The 20,936-nt window shown below is 45.1% G+C and overlaps 1 protein-coding gene across 1 annotated transcript in view; it reads left to right on the top strand.

Moving 5' to 3' along the window:
- LOC116746245 (heparan sulfate glucosamine 3-O-sulfotransferase 3B1) overlaps nucleotides 1–7,686 on the top strand; it is a 37,603-nt gene extending 29,917 nt beyond the window's left edge. The window contains exon 2 of the mRNA XM_032617559.1: nucleotides 4,765–7,686. Coding sequence (XP_032473450.1) covers nucleotides 4,765–5,383 — 619 coding nt within the window. The 3' untranslated portion in view covers nucleotides 5,384–7,686. The remainder of the gene's footprint in view (nucleotides 1–4,764) is intronic.
- Nucleotides 7,687–20,936: the final 13,250 nt, after the last annotated feature.

Here is a 20,936-nt window from a genome sequence, read left to right as displayed (position 1 = left end):
CTCCCAGAGGAGTTCTTTGATATGCAAACATCTCACCCAAATGGAGATAATTATTTATGGAGATGTGGCCCTTTGAAGGGGAGCTCTGATCTGGTGGGCTCAGAGACTTCCTACAAAGGAAGAAGGTTCCAGATAAGAAGGGGCTGAGCTGATCCCCATCTTCCTCCCTGACCCCCCCCCCCCCCCACTCCTCCCCTGGGAAGAAAACTGCTTTAAAGAAGAAACTTCCCAGGGTTACAACTTACAGCTCGAGTTACAAGTCTCAGGAGCTGCCGGTGTCTCCTTGTCCACAGTCAAGTTTACAGGAAGAGTTCCTTTCTCATCCCTGGGTGTCTCATCTTTCTGTCGGGATGGAAGCTACAAGGCTGGACCTTTGTCTTTGCCCCCCTCCCCTCCCCCCGAAGTCCACTGTAATTTATAAGGTCACAAGGTAGAAAGGCACCGCCCCGGGGAAGAGTTTGGGGTGGATGTTCAGGGCTGGTAGATGGGACTTCAGAAGAGGTGACACCAGCTTCCCGCACACTTGTCACTACAGAAACCCCTCTGATTAGGTCTCTAATGACCCTGGGGACTCCAGAGCACCCGCTAGCTTCTGGGGACATGTGCCCTCTCTTCGCCCCCGACCCTGCCAGTGTCTGTCACCTTCGGGACTGTCGGCAGCTTTGCAGTTTTCTCCTTGGCAATGTCCCCTCCCTGCGACCCCCCAGCTGCCCTTCTGCCCTTTTCAAGTTAGCCAGCTGAGTGCTTCCCGGGCCTCTGTGATGGGGAGATTGACACACTTAGCTAACCTCAGCCTAACTGCCTTCGTTGGGGACCAGGCAGGGTGGGCCAGGCCTCTGGAGGAGGAAAGGATGAGGGAGGGGCTTGGGCAGCCGAGCAGTCAGATCCCAGGAACCCAAGGGCATCCTTTCATAAAAGAAGACTTGTTATTTTTTGTTCGTTTTCTGAGTTTTTCTGGCATGTATTTTCAAGGCAGGAAGTTGGCTGTTTAGTCCCTGATCTTGCCTGTCACAGGTTAAGATGTGCTACCTTTGACAGCCCTCAGTGTTCCCTGGGAGGAAAGGGTTTTCTTTTTTCCTGAGTGGTCACAGGTGCCGTGATCCCAGCGTCCCAGGGAGAGCCCTCGACTGGAGCCGCAGAGGAAGGTGAGGGTTAGGAAAGGGTCCCAATGAGCACGCTGCACCTGCGCTTGAGGCCCGGGCTGAGGGTGCAAGGGTGTGCGACCCCATTCTTCCCAAGGAGGAAACCATCCTTCACAGACAGGAAGCCAAGGAGAGAAGGGATCGCGGGGTCGTCGGGGTTGCTGTTTGTTTTTTTTAAAAGCAGATTTTATTGATTTATTTTTTAGAGCAGTTTTGGGGTCACAGCAAAATCAAGCAGAAAGCTCAAAGTTCCAGAAACCGAGCACCGGCGCGTGAATTTGGGGTTCAACCACATTCCCATAGGTCTCCTGCTCCCCCCGAAGCACAGCCTTCCCCCATCAGAGTGGTCCACTGGTTACGATGAGCTTACACTGACACATCAGTCATCATCGCCCCAAGTCCATAGTTGACGTACAGCAGGGCCCACCCTTGGAGATGTCCGTTCTGTGGGCTTGACAAACGCATAAAGACACGTATCCGTCATGACGGTATCACTCGGTATTTTCAACGCCCTAAAAATCTTCTGTGCTCTACCTGTTCAGCCCCACCTCTCCCTGCGTCTCTGGGGATCCCAGCGTTTTTGAGTTTTGCTGCTGATACTTGCGGGTTTATCAGCTGCTCAAAAAAAAGGGGGCGGGCATCCTTATTCCCCACGTGGATTTCGGACTGTGGAGGTTTATTTATTTAGTTGTTTCCAGGGTGGGGAGGAGAGGTGTAACCTTCCTAGAAATCCTGATTCTTCTGTGTGTAAAGGTTTCTCCTGGCTGCTCTGTTGTTTTTTGAATTCTCAGGGGCTGGACGTGGGCTTTGGGAGCAGCTAAAAGTGAAGCAGCATTTCGGCTTCCTGGCCGGTTACCAACCTGACACAACAGTGGGATCGTCCTCAGAGCAGTTTATCAGAATGCGACCTCCTCTTCAGTGCTAATTCACAGACCAGGAGGCTGAGGCCTGGAAAGGCAGGCACGTGGCCAGGGATGTTCACCCTCATGAAAACTTGTAGCTTCTTTTTTTTTTTTTTTTTTTAAGCAACAGTAAATAGATCTGTGATGTCAAAATGTCTAAGTCTCTATTGACCATTTTCTCTTCTCAATCAAGATTTTCGTCCCAAGGGTATCCAAACAAGGATTTGGGCAGTCTCGGGCTATTTGTAAGGGGATTTGCCTTGTGGAAGGAGCTTGCTTTAAGCTCTTCGTTGGAAAGGGGCAGCACAAGGGGAAGATTTGGGAGTGATAGAACCGGTGATGCTGGTTGTTAAAGATTTCTATGTATGTGTCCGAAGTCATGGAACTGGACACCAAGAATGATTGTTTACTGTATGTAGGTTAAAAAGTAGATTTTTAGAATTAAGAAAAAAAGATTGCTGTTGGAGGTCAGGAAACGTGCGGGTATTTTTTTTTTTATTGGGGTAAAGTTGATTCACGACATTGCGTTAGTTTCAGGTTACAGCACAGTGACTCGCTTATACATATATCTATACCTATCTATCTATATCCTTTTTCAGATTCTTCTCCCTTATAGGTTATTACAAAATATGGAGTAGAGTTCCCTGTGCTCTGCACTAGGTCCTTGTTGGTTATCTATTTTATTTATACTAGTGTGCATATGTGGGGTATTTCTGTAACCAAGCAAGAGGACATTCTCCCCCAGGAGAGGGAAACAGGGGACCGGATGTTTCCCTGACTCTTCCTAGTTTTCCTCAATCCAAGGGGGAGATGGGCCCACCCCAACCCAATGTGGCTTGCAGCTTGTCCCCTCTCTGAAGTTCAAGTTCGTTCACTTCCATCATCTGCTTTGTGTCAATGTTTTGGCATCTGTTCGGCTGTAGTGCATTGGGTTACATCCATTTCAATAACCTTCCTCTTTATTGTTGTGCAATTTGCCAGTTCAAACAATAAGTTCACTTGCTGGACCCTGGGAGGAGGCGTGCCATCTGAAGAAAGAAAAGAAGCAGAAAAAGAAAATTAGGGCAACCTTTACTACTGGAGAACATCAGAATTATAAGGCTTTTAGAACTTCTCTGGTTCATTCAAAGTTCCTACGCGTTTAGACCCTCTGAGGACAGACCCCAAACCCACTCCATCTGCCGTGGCCCTGGAGAACTTGGCGGGTTGGGTTTCCTTCAGTCATAGCGGTATAGCACTTGGATTCTGAATATTAAACCCTTTCTTATAGATTCAGTCTAGGTACAAATGGCTGAACACTGGAAACAACTCGAACTTGACCAAACTCGATCTGCTTCTGAGCGAAATGCAAAATAAGTTGAGAGCCGGGCCCCTCTTTAATCCTTCATCATGTTAGCCTGATGACACGGCCACGTTTGTCTAAGTGGTTAACGGGCAAAGTGGGTCAATCCAGCTTTAGCTTAAGCCGGGGGCAGCTGCAGGGCTGCAAGGCAGTCCTTCGGGGAGAAGCATGCTTCCTCTAACTAGCTGTGAAGGAGGAGCCCGTTGCCCTTTCTGCCTCTTGCAATAGAGTTTATATCGTCATTTCCATAAATGTCTCCCTAGAGGGATTTTGGTCTCAGTAGATGAGGGATGGCTTGAAGCTGGAAGTTCAGAATGTCCTACTGAGAGGTAAATATTTTGGTCAAAAATGACGTGGAAATTGTCTTTTTTCCAATTTCTGGGCCCAGGTTGGAATCAATCAGAAATCTCTATCCCATAGCAAATGGAAGATTGTACATCTGTGACCGCTACTTAGTGTCCGATTAGGTAACAATCTCCTTCTGATGTACACACACCAACGTGTACACATACATGTTCAGCGTGGTCCTACTGTGTGCTATGAACTGTGTACTGAACACGGTCATGATGATTGTAATGATGGAGTAGTAGCCGCAGCTAGTGAATATCGAATATATAACGTATGCCAGGCACGTTCAAAGCATATTATGATCATTAATTGTCTTAATCCTCATTAAACTCCCATAAGGTTGGTGTTATCATCTTTCTTCTTACAGCTGAGGAGAGAAGGCCAGAAAGTAAGTTGCTGAAAATGAGACCGCTTATAAGTGACCGAGCTGGCATTTGAACCCAAGCGGTCTGACGTCCAAGCCCACAGTGCTTAAATGTTAAGCTAAATGCTTCCGTCTTACAAACCCCGCAACAACCGAATGCAGTGGGTGGAAATCATTCCCGTTTCACATATTCGGATGCTGGAACTCAGGGAGCAAATCAGGCGCAGTCTTACATCATTGATGCCTGTGATTTTTAGTGCTAATCACCACACAGAACTGCTTTTTGGTCCAAATATCATGTCCTAGCTTGCCTGTAGGTTATAGCAGTTTTGCCTACGTAGTTATGTTTAAATTATGCTAAGAAAGATATCATACAAGTCTCCCTGCCTGTGGCAGGCACTCTTCTAAGCTGCGGAGGTATATTAATACGTTGAATCACCACAACAACCGTAGGAGAGCGGTAGTGTTATTATTTCCCATTAAGTACGTCCGCGAGGAACCGGGGGTGCGCAGCCTTGCGTCTGTGCGACTTCTCCGCGATCACGGTCACACATCTAGTAAGCGGAGAATTGGTACCTCAACTCAGGCTCCGGGTCTGTAAGACCCTCCCTCTGCTGGGAAGGAGCTCAGTTTTCAGGCCCTAACGTGCCTTTCTGCTCCGCGCAGGGACCTGATGCCGAGGACCCTGGAGGGGCAGATCACCATGGAGAAGACGCCCAGCTACTTCGTGACGCGCGAGGCGCCCGCGCGCATCTCGGCCATGTCCAAGGACACCAAGCTCCTGGTGGTGGTGCGGGACCCGGTGACCAGGGCCGTCTCGGACTACACGCAGACGCTGTCCAAGCGGCCCGACATCCCCAGCTTCGAGAGCCTGGCCTTCAGGAACCGGACGGCGGGCCTCGTGGACCGGGCGTGGAGCGCCATCCAGATCGGCCTGTACGCCGAGCACCTGGAGCGCTGGCTGCGCCACTTCCCCGCCCGCCAGCTGCTCTTCGTGAGCGGCGAGCGGCTGGTGCGCGACCCGGCCGGCGAGCTGGGCCGCGTGCAGGACTTCCTGGGCCTCAAGCGCATCATCTCCGACAAGCACTTCTACTTCAACCAGACCAAGGGCTTCCCCTGCCTCAAGAAGGCCGAGGGCAGCGGCCGCCCTCACTGCCTGGGCAAGACCAAGGGCAGACCCCACCCCGAGATCGACGGCCAGGTCCTGCGGCGGCTGCGCGACTTCTACCGGCCCTTCAACCGCAAGTTCTACCAGATGACGGGCCACGACTTCGGCTGGGACTGATCAGACCCTCCCGCCCCGCCCCCCTCCCCACCCGGGGCTTAGGAAATATTGAGAGAGATTATATGTATGTAAAATGTACAGAAATCTATTTTATAATAATTTATTTTTAATTCATAAGCAATTAATTCACTAAGCTGCCTAGCCACGCTCTTTAGAGAGTCACATAATCTGTTAACATTCCAAAGTGTTTCTAATATTTTCTTCTTGTCTTCACAATGGATGGTGCTTCCTTTTTTTTTTTTTTTTTTCCTTTTCTTTCTTTCTACCCATTGTATTTAAAAAGAAGAAAAGCACAACTTGAGATTTTCGTTGTTACGGGTATGCAGCCTTCGATCGCTGTCTGGATGCACTTGCCCACCTCCTCATACGGAAGCTTCCATCTCCCTTCCTGCCTGGGCACCTCTGGGAGCTCTGAGCTGCCAGACCTTCACATAGCAGCTTCCTCGCTGACGTGCTGACACATCCAAGGGCGTAGACTCCAAACCACAGTGCTAGGTTTCCCCCCCAAGTCCGCTCAGCGCACGGGGGAATCACTACCTTGGCAGGGACATCCACATCCTTTTAGAGTCTGCCTGTCAGGGCCCTTGACTTTACCTTTTGATTCTGAAGGATGCCCCTGCCTCGTCTTCTGCCCCATCCCTGGTTCAATAACCGGCTTGAAGTGTGTGCAAATATCAGTCCCCACTTCTGCAGGTCCCGTGTCTGGGATGCTCGGGTGCTGCTGTAGAAATAAAGACGATCCCTTCTAATTTGCATGTGAGTGCATCGTGTTCCCTTCTCCAGGCAGACGGCTCTGCTTTGACACACCAAAGAATCCCCTAGGCTAGCAGAACCACCGGATCGAACCAAGGGTGCCCGGTGTCGAGACCTGAAGGGGCCAGGTTCATCCCACGCCATCTGAGTCTACCAAGGTGCCACTAGGTGCAGAGCCAGCCCCTGTTTGGCGTCTGGAACTCCCCTCCCTGGAATTCCTAGCTCATCTCAGACAACACGGTCTGTAGCCAACAGGCAAACAGCGAGAACCAGGAGAGGCTCTTGTAAAGAGACTGGGAACGCTGGCCCGTGTTGCCTATAAGCGCTCGAGCCTGGGCCGCTGTCCCTTGTTTTAGCCAGGCCCTGGCAGAAGGGGTGCCAGCACTGTTGCTGCTGATGAAGAATTCTCTCCCCTACCTCTTCGTGGAGGGGGCACTGGAGGGGTCATTTGTGATGACCAGCTAGTGGCAGTTGGGTAACCGTATAGCAATATCAAAGAATTGTCATTTGTGTTATACTTTCACTAAGGAATATATGGGAAGATATTGTCAAAATGGTTGGGTTGTGATATTTACAAAGGACACTTTGGTATGTTCTATGGGATGACTTGCTCGCCAGTGAAACAAAACACTGGTCTTTAAGGGATGTCTTATTGATAATCTGGTCTGTCTTTGCCCACAGGTTTTAGCCCCGACGTAGCTAGTTCGTGCTTAGCTGCAAAGCTAAGGTATAGGAGGATGGGCGCACGGGGACTGGAGGCGGGAGCTCTGTGCATTCCTGAGATGCTGTGTGCATTTCATAGCTTTGTTACTGCCTCTACCAAGCCGTGTAGAACCTGCACTTAGGGGAATGCCCATGATCATGGCATGGCTCTTCCCTCTTGCTGCTTGGGTGTCAAAGACATCTTCAGAAGGGTGCTAATTGATCGCGCATTTCTCCAATCAGCAGGCTCATTAGAAATAAAACTGGGAACACCTCTTTTCTATTACAGCATAACATCGCTTAAAGTCAAAGCCAGCCCCCATCTGCCACCCGATCCTGCCCTGTCCGCTTTCCGTCCACTCTCGTGCTCTGACATGGTGCGTGATGTCAACTTGCAAAAAAAGTTCAGAGAAGGGTTTGCCACGAAGCAGTGGGGAAACGCACATGAACTTTTCCCTCCCCCCCAGGGCCCTGCTTGCCTTTCTAAGCTGGACCATTTTCGATTAAGTTGTTTATTCCCTGCCTTAAAACTAAAACAGGAAATCCTCAGAGAGAAGGAGGGTCATTTTGTCATGAACACTGAAGTGAGTCAAGATTCTATTCTGGGTCAAATCCTTGAATCCAAACAGATGTCGATAATTAGCACTGAAGGACTAGAGCGAGTTTTTCTGTGGAAGACAAATAAATCAGACTTCCTGTGCATCTCTTCCGAGGAGTCTGACGGCTTACGGTTCCTGACGGCTCCTGACTCAGCATCGGCCCCAAGGTTACACCCCCATCGCATGACACTTATTACGGGGCACCCGTGTCTTCCTCCTGGAGAAGTCTGCACGGCCACCGACTTAACCTTTTAGCTGCTAGAAGACAAACACCATTTCTGGTTTGGCAATTTGTCCTAACACGTTTCGGTTTTCTTCCGCATTACAGGAAAAGCTCTGATATTCATGGGGTACTTTATTCCGCTCAGTTTGTTTAAAAACAAACAAAAAGATTAACAAAAAATTTGGAGGTTGTTATTGTTCCTGTCGAGCCCACGCTGTCTTTGAGGTGTTCGTACTTGGTAAGTGGTACCTGGAAGGGTGTTTAGGTGTAGTAACTGCATCATAAACGTTTAATTGGAAGATGAAGGAAGAAAAGTTGTCTTCTTCATGGGATCCTCCTATGAAGTCATTTTGAGTGACAGGTACATTATAGGCCTTTGGAGAAACGCAGTTTCAGATCCCACCAGGATATTTTCATGAGAAGGGAAAATGGAAGGTTCCGCTAAACTAGAAACGCATAGTGTCTAAAATGCTGACGTGGAAGTCAATGTCCTTTTTCTTTTCAGTAGATCAAGAAAGATGGTCAGTAAAACTTCAAGGTGTGGTTAGATTTTTTTTCTCACTTTTGTAACATTAATTTATGACTGAGTTTCATTCAGCCCAGTAATCTGGAATACTGCACATTCTAGCAGTGTGTCCTCTATAACCTGGATGTTAGAATAACCAATATGTACAAAAAGGAAAAAAAATTAAATCAAGTATTTTGTCCTATGTATAACACAAATTAATTTTACACAGAGAAAGATGTTTCTAGGAAAATGAAGTTCTGGTAATTCATACTATTTCTTTTTATGAACAAATAAAATATATTTTACCAACTTGTGGGTAATTCTGTGTTTTATTATATGTTGTGGATGGGTAAGGAGATGGTATTTGATTGAATAACTAATCACATGCGTGCACACACACACAAAGGTATTCCAAAGTCACGCTGATCTTTAGTATTTTAAAAGATTTGATCCAAAATCCAAACAGTCTGCAAGTATTTGGGGTAGATTTTTTGTAAATGACTCTGAAGGCTGCAAGATCAGTGAACGGGCTCCTGCCCGCTGGAGACTGTCCATGGGACCCCAAGAACACCGAGTGCTACAACTTCAGTGCCTCAGGGTCTGGCCAGGGTGGGTGTGAGGGGCTGTCATGCGTGGACATGTGTCGCACTATGGGTGCCTCGTAGCAGGGCACTGTTGCCTGGGTGATTTGGGGAAAGGTAGCTTACCCTTCTCACATTTTCAGTGTGTTCTCACATCAGTCATTTGGAGTTCCTTGTCTTTGGGACGGAGTGGAAAAGGGTTTGGACAAGAGGGCACTTCCGTATCTGTTTTCTCTTGACATAGCACACCACCTGCACCGTTATGGATTATTATTTACTATTTTAAACATATGATTCATTCTTTTACCTAATTTTTTTTCAATTTTCAATTGAGATTCATTTTCATTTGGTACACCTCTGGTTGCGTTTTAAAGTAGCCGACACTAAGTTGATACATTAAGGCTCAAACCCAAGAGTTCTGACTTCTTTCTTTTTCTTTTTTATAAACCACTTTATTGAGGTGAGATTGGCATACAAAAAGTGTACATATTTAGTGTATACCACTGGATGAGTTTGGTACTAATTATACACCCATGAAACCAATGCCACCATCAATGCCATAAACATATGCATCACCTTCAAAAGTTTCCTCCCACCATCTTTAATTACTTTTTTTGTGGTAAGAACATTTTACACAAGATCCACCCACTCAGCAAAATTTTAAGTATTCGACATAGTATTGTTAACTATAGACACTGGGGTGTATGGTAGGTGTCTAGGACTTAATTCATTCTATATAACTGAAACTTTTATTCAGTTTAAAAAGGAAACATAGTACAGTTTTAGGTAAATAGCCCTTATCTCTTGCCATGAAGAGGAGGTAATAATAAAAAACGTAAATACAGTGAAAACAAAGAGACGCTAGTAATTTCTAGTTATGTATAACTCAAGCCACGTTGGCCATAAGCTATCCACTGCTCCCGGCAAAGGTCACTCCTGTTGAAGCCTAGCACGCACCTGAGATATGCATCTTGCCATGAAGGCTGGAAGCGACTTGAAGAGGAAATGATCGCTCATGCTTTTTGGTGTTGAGTCCAGCCTAGCATTTTGGAAAGGCAGTGAAAAGAATGCCCCTCCAAATAGGAAGATTCCTGCTGGTCAGTCTAGAGCTAAGTCTCCCGTTGACACCTGGTTTTCAAAAGCCTGCAGTTTATAGAACGTGTTCTTTCAAACCTAGGAGTATGCCTCTAGGTGATATATGTGTGGGCCTTGAGTGCTGACCTGACTCTGCACCTCATCCCATCAGTTTTTTGCTTTTTCTACAGAAAGGTAATAAAATGGACCTCAAATCTACTCGTTAATCTGATGGCACAGTTTAGAGCAGTACTTCTCAAGCTTGGGCAAATACTCGAATGACTGAGAGAGATCTTAAACATTACTGAAGCTCTAACACACCTTAGACCAATTACGTTAGAATCTCTCGGGGATGAGGCCCCGACACTGGTGTATTTAAAAAGCTCCCCGAGCATGGACCTTGAGGGCATTACGCTTAGTGAAATAAGTCAGATAGAGAAAGACAAATGTTGTGTCATCTCACATATACGTGGAATCTAAAAATGGCAGACGCAGAGGAACAGAGCAGAATGCTGGTTGCCAGGGGCTGGGAGATGGTGGAAATGGGGAGATATTGGTCAAAGGGTACAAACTTCCAGTTATAAGTGAAAAGTTTGGGTATCGGGGACTTCCCTGGTGGTCCGGTGGTTAAGACACCACGCTTCCACTGCAGGGGGCACAGATTCAATCCCTGGTCAGGGAAACTAAGATCCCGTGGCGTGGCCAAAAAATAGAAAAAAAAAAAAAGAAGTTTGGGTATCTAACATATAGCACAGTGATTATAGCTTATAATATTGTACTGTGTATTTGAATGTTACTAAGACAGCAGATCTTAAAGGTTCTTAACGCAGAAAAAGAAACGGTAATTATGGTACAGGATAGAGGTGGTAGCTAATACAATGGTGGTCATCAATTTGCAGTTTATTTTATTTTATTATTTTTTATGTATTTCTTTTTTGGCCATGCCACACTGCATGACATTCAGGATCTTAGTTCCCTGACCAGGGATTGAACCCGTGCCCCCTGCAGTGGAAGCGCAGAGTCCTAACCACTGGACTGCCAGGGAAGTCCCTAATTTGCGATTTATAAACATATCCAATCAAGATGTTGTACACCTTAAACTTACACCATGTTATGTGTCATTTATATTTCAGTAAAGCTGAAAAAATTAAATAATAAAATGAAATTAAACAGAAAGCTCCCCAAGTGATTCTAACATGTAGCCGAGATTGAGAGCCTTGGTTCTCCAAGAGTGTGTCCTGGACCGTGTCAGCATCCCCTGGGAAGTTGATAGACATGTAAATCCTTAGGCCCCGTCTCAGGCCTACTGAGTCAGAAACTCCGCATTTCAGAAGCTTTCCAGATGATTTTGATTCCTACTAAAGGTTGAGAACCACCGTGTTAGGGCATAGACTTCATTTCCTTTTAAAACTGGAGAGCTTGGATTCCTATGCAGGCACCTTTTCCCCTGTCCCATGCTCTTTACCAACTCCATTACTAAGCAGTCATCCCTTATAACTCTGGGTCTCCTTTAAGGGAATGTCGATCTCACAACATTGCAAACAGTGGCCATGGCTGTTCGGCTTCCCTCACTCTGCCGGGTCCTATTTTATCGGGCAGCCCTCAAGCTATCATTGCTAACATGTTCCTGAAACTGCCTAAAAGGGGGATGATAGACTTATATATCATAAGGGACTTTTAAAAGACAGCTAGAATCCTTTAAAGCCCTAATGCAACTTCCCTTCTCGATTCAATGTTCAATAATATATTTCCAGCACTTTGTATAGGATCCATAATTATTTCTCCTATCCTTCACAACTGAATACACAACTGACTCCCTCAAGGGCACTGATGGGCCATTCAAGGTGGAAGATTCCCCCGGGGGTCACGTTCTCAGTTATAAAAAGCTCATCTAGGGCTTCCCTGGTGGCGCAGTGGTTGAGAGTCAGCCTGCCGATGCAGGGGACGCGGGTTCGTGCCCCGGTCCGGGAGGATCCCACATGCCACGCAGCGGCTGGGCCCGTGAGCCATGGCCGCTGAGCCTGCGTGTCCGGAGCCTGTGCTCCGCAACGGGAGAGGCCACAGCAGGGAGAGGCCCGCGTACCAAAATAAATAAATAAATAAATAAAAAGCTCATCTAAACCAACAGTGCCCATCACTAGCATCTAGTTTTATTTTTTATTTTTTTTTTGCAGTACGCGGGCCTCTCACTGTTGTGGCCTCTCCCGTTGCGGAGCACAGGCTCCAGACGCGCAGGCTCAGCAGCCATGGCTCACGGGCCCAGCCGCTCTGGGGCATGTGGGATCTTCCCGGACGGGGGCACGAACCCGTGTCCCCTGCATCGGCAGGCGGATTCTCAACCACTGCGCCACCAGGGAAGCCCCATCTAGTTTTATTTTTTCATTCCCACTCTTGTTTATTATTACTGCGAGTGAAAGATGATAAAGTACTCCCGAGATAGCACAAGATCTGCTGTAGTAACATATCTGTGGGCTCAAGCCTGCATTCCTCCTTTGAGTGCTTGGGATAGTCTGTTCCCATCCAACAGTCTGTTTTCTGGGAACTGAAAGGGGTTTGAGGTCCCCAGGGTGCAGTGTCCTGAGAGAGGTGAGTAGAATGCCGTGATGATCCTTCCTTCAGCCTTCATACTTGTGCAGGTGCTAGAGGCTCGTTTATATCTTTATAAAGATAAAGATGAGGCTGTTATCATTCCTCCATGGAATCCTGGCCTCAAAACATCTAGACCTCGCGTGCTTTCTCTTTTGATATATTTAGCGGAAGAAGGAGCCACGGAGGACACCACGTCTCCGTGGGAAGCAGTCAACAAGAGAAGACTCCGGAAACTCTTGGGAAGGGGAGTCGTCTGATAGGAGGGAAGTTCAGAGACTTGTTTGGGATACGCTATTCCGTGTGACTTGGAGCAAGAAGCAGCTGGGGGCAGAGATGAGTTCATGCGTTCAGTAAGTATTTACTGAGTGCCTACCACTGCTCGGGACACAACCTAAATAAGACACATGTCTTGCCTCAAGTAATTGCTGGGGGAGGTGAAGATGCAACGCAGCGTGACAAGGGGGCCATGCGGAGGAGCTGTGGGAAAGAAGGAGAGCGGGGACCAGCCTGATTTGGGGTGGGGGAAAGGAAGGGTCAAACCCATCCATCCGGTAGGATGCAGCCAGGTGATTGGCTGGAGGGTGGTCGGGAGGCAGAGGGAGAGAATCGTGGCAAAGATCTAGATGGGCAGGAATCCGGCCAGTTGGGAACTGCGGGCTGATCAGTGGGGACGTGCATGGAGTGTGTGGGAGAGGGGCGAGAGAGTTCCAGAGGGACCAGCAGAAGATAGGGCCGCAGGCAAGTTCACCGCGGTCCAGCTACTTCTGAGCCACAGAGCCACAGATTCCTCCAGCCGGCTGCCTACCGGACACCTATTTGGACGTCTCCCTGAGTGTCTCAGATAAAAACATGCCCCCAGCTAAACTCTAGGTTCTCTTTCCTAAATCTCCTCCCCTCATTTCACCTGCTCAAAAGCAAAAACAGTGCATCCCTGGGGCCGAGAGCTGCTCCCTCCTTTGTGGCCAGCTCACGGGATAGACCACGTTCCTGGCTCTGCTCTCGCCCATGGCCTTGTAGGTTGGCCTACTTTGAAGCTCTCCTTACAGATTAGGAAATGCTTTCAAACTCCTCACGGGCCATTAACATCTTTCCTTCTTTCAGGGTGTTCTTCGAACGGACTGCCCTGTTTTAGAGGCAAGAAACATAAATACGTCCCTGAAAAAATAAATTTTGACTTGAAGAGTTTGTAAAATCCAATTCTTTATCATCTTGATCATCTCCAGTCCCTAAGTTGGTGAAATAACATTTCAAAACTGTCAGAAAGAAAAAAAAAAAAGTGGTCTGGATACACAGTGATTGATTTGAAGGGCCTGACAGCTCTAGTACTTAGCTTGGAATTTATGAATCAAAAGCTTTAAAACTTAACCCAAGAAAGTTTTTTTAAGTACTACTATTTCCACCTAATTAAGGACTGTCATACAAATATGATTTATTTACAGTTATCATTCATGCATAGTGTGGAATTATCCAAGTTTTTAAAAAAATTTCTAATGACTTTTGTGCATTAACTCGATCAAGAGACTTTATTAAAATATTATCGTTCCCCTCCTGGATAAAGAAATTAATGCCTACTTATTACATGAAATTTAGAAACGATAGAAAAATATAATGAGAACCTAAAAATCACTTGATTCCTACCACCTGGAGTTAAGCGTGGTGAACACCTAAAGGATCATATATTCCATTTTTTCTGTGCATAGTTGTATATAAATTTATGTGTGTATAACATAAAGATGATAAAAATATATAATATTGTATCCTGCTTTATTTATTTAACAGAATATTTTTACTTATTAAACATGCCCCTAACAATACGCTTTATTAGAAAACATAATTTTTAGTGACCTCAAGGTAGTCCATCTTATGGATTTATCATAATTTGCCTTTTTCCTGTTATTGGAATTTGTGCCTGTTTCTAATTTTTTACTGTTATAAATAACGCTTCAGTGAAAATGTTGTACATAAATACTTATCCATTTTGGATTATTTCCTTAGTCTAGATATAAACAGGATTAGTAAGTGAATACAGAATCAAAGGTTATGACCTTAACAAAGACTTCAAAGAATTGCTTTCTCTCTTTTTTAGCCATAGTTATATGGGAAAAATGGTTCTTCTGCAGTATCGGGTGGAAAAGAGTAGGATGTGAAATTGTATCTTCATCGTTACCTCAGTTATTTAAAACACATTAAAATGTGTGTCATACGAGAATATATTGGAGTGATTGCCTCTGAGTAGTGAATTATTTCATTCACTTCTTTAGACTTTTTGTGTGTGTGTGTGTGGTACGCAGGCCTCTCACTGCTGTGGCCTCTCCCGTTGCGGAGTACAGGATCCGGACGCGCAGGCTCAGCGGCCATGGCTCACGGGCCCAGCCGCTCCGCGGCATGCGGGATCTTCCCGGACCGGGGCACGAACCCGTGTACCCCTGCGTCGGCAGGCGGACTCTCAACCACTGAGCCACCAGGGAAGCCCTACTTCTTTAGACTTTTAAACGTTTTTGTGGACAGTCTTTCTGCCCCCCGCCCCCCATGACATATTTTTACGGGCCACCTGTGTTCACCTCTATCCGTGCACTGCTTTCTCTTGTTTTAAATTCTTGATTTACTTTTTTTCTTTCTTTCTTTTTTCAAGAAGGTTATTTTTATAAATGAAAGGTATGCACGCCAATGAATTCTTCAAGGCTTCTAACCTAAATGACGTCCCCCTGAGTCACCTGCCTCTTTCCACGCCTCAGAAGGCAACTCCGTTTCAACTCGTTTTGTGGATTTTTTTACATTGTATTCTCCTTCAAAGTCTTCTGATGACAGATCACTCCACGATCGAAGTTTATTAGTAGACACACAACTAGTGCTGAAGCCTTAAAGTTTTCTTCACATTATTCACGTCAAAATAAAGGTTCAAGTTAAGTTAAAATGAGCTTTCCTCAAGCTGGGTGCACGGACAGGATTAGATCAATCCATGATTCAGAACCATTTAATTTTAAAGAGAAAAGTACACATTATAAGTACAATTACAATTACTTAAGTTATATGTAATTACTAAAGAGTTTTAAAGCATACTGCCTTTTAAAATGTTTTAATTAATAAGTTTATTCAGAATGTATTTATTGATGACCAACGATATTCTGACAGTGGGGGATTGAGATGTGGTCCTTGACCTCATGCAACCTCTGTTGAGAGGTAAAATGATTCTGGTACCCATTCTGGCGTGTGGTGTGGGTTTTCCAGCACCATCAAGGAGATGGCATCATGTCCACAGGTGAGGGCTCAGTCCTATTAGACTGTCCTACCTCTCGGTCCAGATGCCAATCACAAGTCCAGGTTGTCCCCTGGGCTTCTGACCAACTGGCTAGAAATGGGAGGTTCCCATGAACCCCCTCCTTGGATTCACTTAAATGTCTGGAGCAGCTCACAGAACTCAGAGAAGGATTCTGCTTACTAAATTTCCTGTTTATTATAAAAGGATATTGCTTCCCATAGGAACTGCCGGATGGTAGAGAGGCACAGGGCAAGACATGGGGAGAGGATGCACGTGTGGGGTTAGTGCCCTTATAAAGGAGACGCCACAGAGCTGCTCGGCTCTTCCACCAGGTGAGGACACAGCAAGAAGTCCATGACTTGGAAGACGGCCCTCTCCTGATCACTCTGGCACCCTGATCTCAAACCTCCACCTCCAGAACTTTGAGAAGTAAATTTCTGTTGTTTAAAAGCTACCCAGGCTGTGGTATTTTGTTATAGCTGCCCGAACGGACCCAGACAGCTTGTCAGTTGCATCACCGGAGACATTCACCTGGTCCCTGGAAGCATTGAGTTTCTAAGCCCTAGTGTGGAGGTGTGTGCTTAAATATTCTTTTTTTAAAAATTAGTGGTAAAATGTACATAAAATTTACCATTTTGATCATTTTAAAGTGTATGTTCAGGGGTATTAAATTCTTCACATTGTTGTACAGCCATCACCTCCATCATCTCCAGAACTTTTCTCATCTTCCTAAACTGAAACTCTGTCCCCATTAAACACTGATTCCCCATCCCCTTCTCCCCTGGCCCTTGGCAACCTCCATCCTACTTTCTGTCTCTATGGTTTGGACTCCTCTAGGGACCTTGTAAAGTGGAATCATACAGTATGTGTCCTTTTGTGACTAGCTTACCTCGCTTAGCACCCATCCTCCAAGTTTATCCATGTTGAAGCAAGTTAAAATCTTCTTCTTTCATTGGCAGGATAGATAGTATTCCATTGTGTGTATGGACCACATTTTGCTGATTCATTCATCTGTCGATGGACACTGGGGTAGCTTATGCTTTTTGGCCACTATGAACATGGGAGTGAAATATCTGAGTCCCTGCTTTCAATTCTTTGGGGTAGCTACCCTTAAATATTCTCCTGTGTAAGTTCACATAGGGAAATTTCTGCCCCCCGCCCCGGGGTTTGTATGCATGTTTGGCTCCCAGCTTGTAGGTACACGCTAACACAAGGATCTTTTCTCCTAATGAATCTCAAGGGTGCACCCTGTTACAAGCTACAGGGCAGTAACGGGAACAGAATTTCATGGTAGATCTGCACCGCCTCCCCACTAAATGGTTGTAAAAATGGGGGAGTGTGTGAGTGAGAGATTATTCTTACCTTAATTATTTTTGAGTCTTGAGAAATTAATCAGTGTCCCAGTGATTGTTTACATTTGGCCATATAAGAACTGATCCCCGCTCGGCTGGCTTGTCCAGCTGTTCACAGATGTTGAAATCTAGGAGGCTCATGAAAAGGGGTGCTGAAGGTATTTTCCTAATGATGTGTAACTAGTCAAAAATGACCTATGTGATTTCTACCCCAAATTGAGTTTAATCCATGACCTTTCTCTGCTCAGAAAGGAGGGAGATCAAAAATATACTGTGACTACTGTAGTCCTTTGAAAATGGTGGCTTTCTTCCTGGTTGAAATGGTTATTTCTGTCACCAGGAAAAACATGGCTACAATACTATGGCCTGGATTTTGGGGGGACCTGCTTTATTTAGTAACGCAAATAACTTACACATAGCATCAAATCATTCTATGAAAACGAGAGGCAATTTTGTCCTTAAATTTCTTTGTATTGATTCTTTTTACCACAGGCTTGTTTATATTAATAACTTCACACTCTTTGGGAGAAAAGGATTTGCCAGACACTGTTAATCCCAAACCAGGCACAGTGAGAATTTATTTGCTCATCCATCTATTCAACAAATATTTACTGAAAACCTGCTATGAGCCAAGTGTCTCCATTGGGCTCACTTCAGAGCAGAGCCTGAGGCAAGGATGCAGTGCAGGTGGTTTATCTGTGAGGTCACCCCCGGAAGTGGGAGTGGGGGAGGGGCATGCAGTGAAAGGCGGGGCTCAGTCATGCTGTGGGCACCCGAGAAAGAAAAGTCCATGTACAGGCCAGGAGGGTGGGGCATCTATCCAACCAACCCCTTATTGGTTGAGAGTTACCCCTGGGGGCATTAATTTGTCTGCATACCTCCAGCAAATTCCTAAATAAAAAGAAGCAGTTTCTTGAGATGGGGAGCTGTCAGCTTGCAGGAACCTGGGCCCTGGTGATGTGGGGTTGGCCACTGGCGGTGTCTGCTGTGCCACCTCGGCTTCCTGCTAGGGATACAGCAATGCATGAAACAGGTACCCTCTCGCTCTCATTTTTGGGGGAGGGGAGGACAGACACTAGACAAACACAAATTCTGGTTATGATTGTAATAAATGCCTATAAGAGTTTAGGATAAGTGCTTCATGGGGTGACTGACCCCATCTGGGGATGAAGATTATTTCAAATTCCAAATAAATGGAGTCTGAGTATACGATTTCTTGAGTATTTGTTTATATACTATAAGAAAAGTTTGAAATTTGATGTGGTAATTCCTATCAGTTTTTGTCATCACCCTGAGAGTTATGCGGGATACCAGGTGAGAAACTCACGCTGGAACTTTTGGTGGCAGCCTGATTGTGGCTAGATTGCTCTGATTGGACTGGCTGAGCAGTTACGATGGAATGGTTTACACGTGGATACGTTTAAAAACATTATTTTCTAATGATAGGAATGATATAAGTTTACTAGAGACAATAAGGGAACCTATAGAGTATGTATTATGCGTAGTGATTATTATATATAGTATATATATTTACTATAAGTAAGCATAGTGATTTTATATATTTTATTTTTCATAAATAATAGCAATTAAATATGTTATATATATTATAAATAATCACACTCTCAAGAAAAATGCCTTGTTTAAGGGTAATTTCCCTCCGATCCTTTTTATTCACATGTATTTGCTAAGTCCTTGAGTCATCAATTTAATATTGAGTTTCCCTTATCCTTGGATATTCCTGAAAATGCATTGCATGTAGTGAGTTGTAAAACTACAAAAGTGCAGGATTGAATCACATACTAACTGAGTGAATGAGTCTCGCCAACCAACCCATGAGTAAGCCCATTTTACTAGAAATGTTCTGTTCTCTGTAAAGTTGGGGAAACACAAAATTTCCAGATAATTTCCACAAATTTTCCACAAAATTTCCATGATATGTGAATATCATAGATGTGTCATCTGTGAAGGTCAAGATCACATGTGTGTGTATTTCTCATATATTTAGTTGAAGTTATACCAACTATGCAGTAACATCCTATTTCATTTAACACTATTTTTGGAGTATTATTACAATCTTTTCATCATGATAATTCTGATGGCCAAATGATATTCTATAGCATGAATATATCATAATGTGCTTTTATGTCCAATTCTACTATTGGAATGTAAGTTGCTTCTAGGTCTGTGTTACTTTAATCAACACTGCAGTGAGTATCTTGAGGATTAACCTGTGTCTGAATTTTTGAAATTTTCTTGGTATAGATATCTAAAATTGCAGTTTCTCGGTCAAAGAGAATGAATATTTTTAAGGTTTCTAATAAATGTTGTCAAATTGCCTTCCAGAAAAATTGAAATATAGGTGTACATTTTTTAAAAAATGACTCAACTCTTCAATTCCATTGATGAATCTGTTCTGTCAAAATAATCAATCTGGTTGTGTATTCAGAGCTTTTAGATGCCTTTACTTTCATTGTAAAAGGAATTTTACAATGAAAGTAAAATCTTCTATTTTTCCTTTTTGGGGATCAAGTCCCAATTTTTTTAGATCACTGATGCGTAAGTCTTGTTTGTGAGTCTATATGGGAAGGTGTGTACATATGTGCACATATGCACGTGGCCAATGGAATTCTGGACTTTTCCTCCACTTTTTGCCCTCCACTGTTATTATATTTTTCCTTGATGGTTTTTTAAAACCACGACTTTAGAGGTGGTTTCAGGATGACCTATTTATTTCCTCACTGAGATAATTTTTAAAGACCTAACATACCACCCAAAGCATGGAAGCCTTCAGGAGAAATTTGCTTTTGCTTTCTAGAAGAGGTTTACAGAGTGTTTTTAAAACCCCAGAGAAGATGAAGTTGTGTTTTATTCATGAAATAAAAACGGCCCGTTGACAACACGAGCTTGGAAACTCCATTTCTTTGGTAGCAATTTTTCTCACTCTCAGATCAGGAGGGGAGGACGGAGGCCTTGAACCCCTTTGCTCTTTCCCATTTATTTACCCAATCTATCAGCTTGACCGTTGGAACCAATGAGTCGATTAGGTCAAATGGTTGACCAATGCAAGTTAAACAAGTTACTCGCTTTAAAAAAATAAATAAATAAAAGCAACCTCTTTTCTTGTTAACCACTCAATTGACCACATGAAATGTCCTGTCCTTCTGCGTTTGTGTGGTGTTGACAGCCAGTCGAGGCGATCAGGACAGAGCGGAGATGAGGACAAAAGAGCCTGATAACACTTGAAGTTTGGGCTGACGGAGGGGTCAGGGGCCACAAAAGCAAACTGAGATCAAGGATACACAGAGAGCTGGGGGCAAGGCCCATGCAAACCCGCGGTCACCGCGAGAGTGGCTGGGCTGCAGAGCCCGGTGGGCCGGCTGGGTACACAGTCACCCCACGGGGAAGGCTGCTGGCTGAGGCCACTGCCTGCCCATCCCAGCTGAACTTCATCCCCCTCCACCCTGGTGAGAACCAGCCCTCCCCGAGTTCTGCCTGGGGACCCTGTAGGTGCAGAAAACTGAAAGCAGCTGGCAGGGAGGAATGCGGGGCGGAGGCAGGGCGCTGAGGTTGATTTGGGAAAGAATGAGCTTTACTGCTCCGTGTCCAGGCCACGCCATGCTTTAGGGCCAGTTGGATTCTTCCTGAGAAAAGATGCCGGGTGCCGGGAGCCGGGGTCTCAGTGTGTGAGAGATGCTCATCCATGTTCAGCCAAATCTGAGGGGAACCAGGGAAAGAAAAAAATAAGTTAACTGAAGACTCAACTTTTGACATGTGCTTCTTTTTTTTTTTTAAATTTCTTTTATTGAAGTACAGTTGATTTACAATGTTGTGTTAATTTCTGCTCCATGGAAAAATGATTAGTTATACATACATATACATTCTTTTCGTATTCTTTTCCATTATGGTTTATCAC

This window comes from Phocoena sinus, chromosome 20 (genome assembly GCF_008692025.1).
Source record: "Phocoena sinus isolate mPhoSin1 chromosome 20, mPhoSin1.pri, whole genome shotgun sequence".
Taxonomy (NCBI): Eukaryota; Metazoa; Chordata; class Mammalia; order Artiodactyla; family Phocoenidae; genus Phocoena; species Phocoena sinus.
Note: the sequence above shows the minus strand (reverse complement) of the source record. Positions and strands in the feature narration are given on the sequence as shown.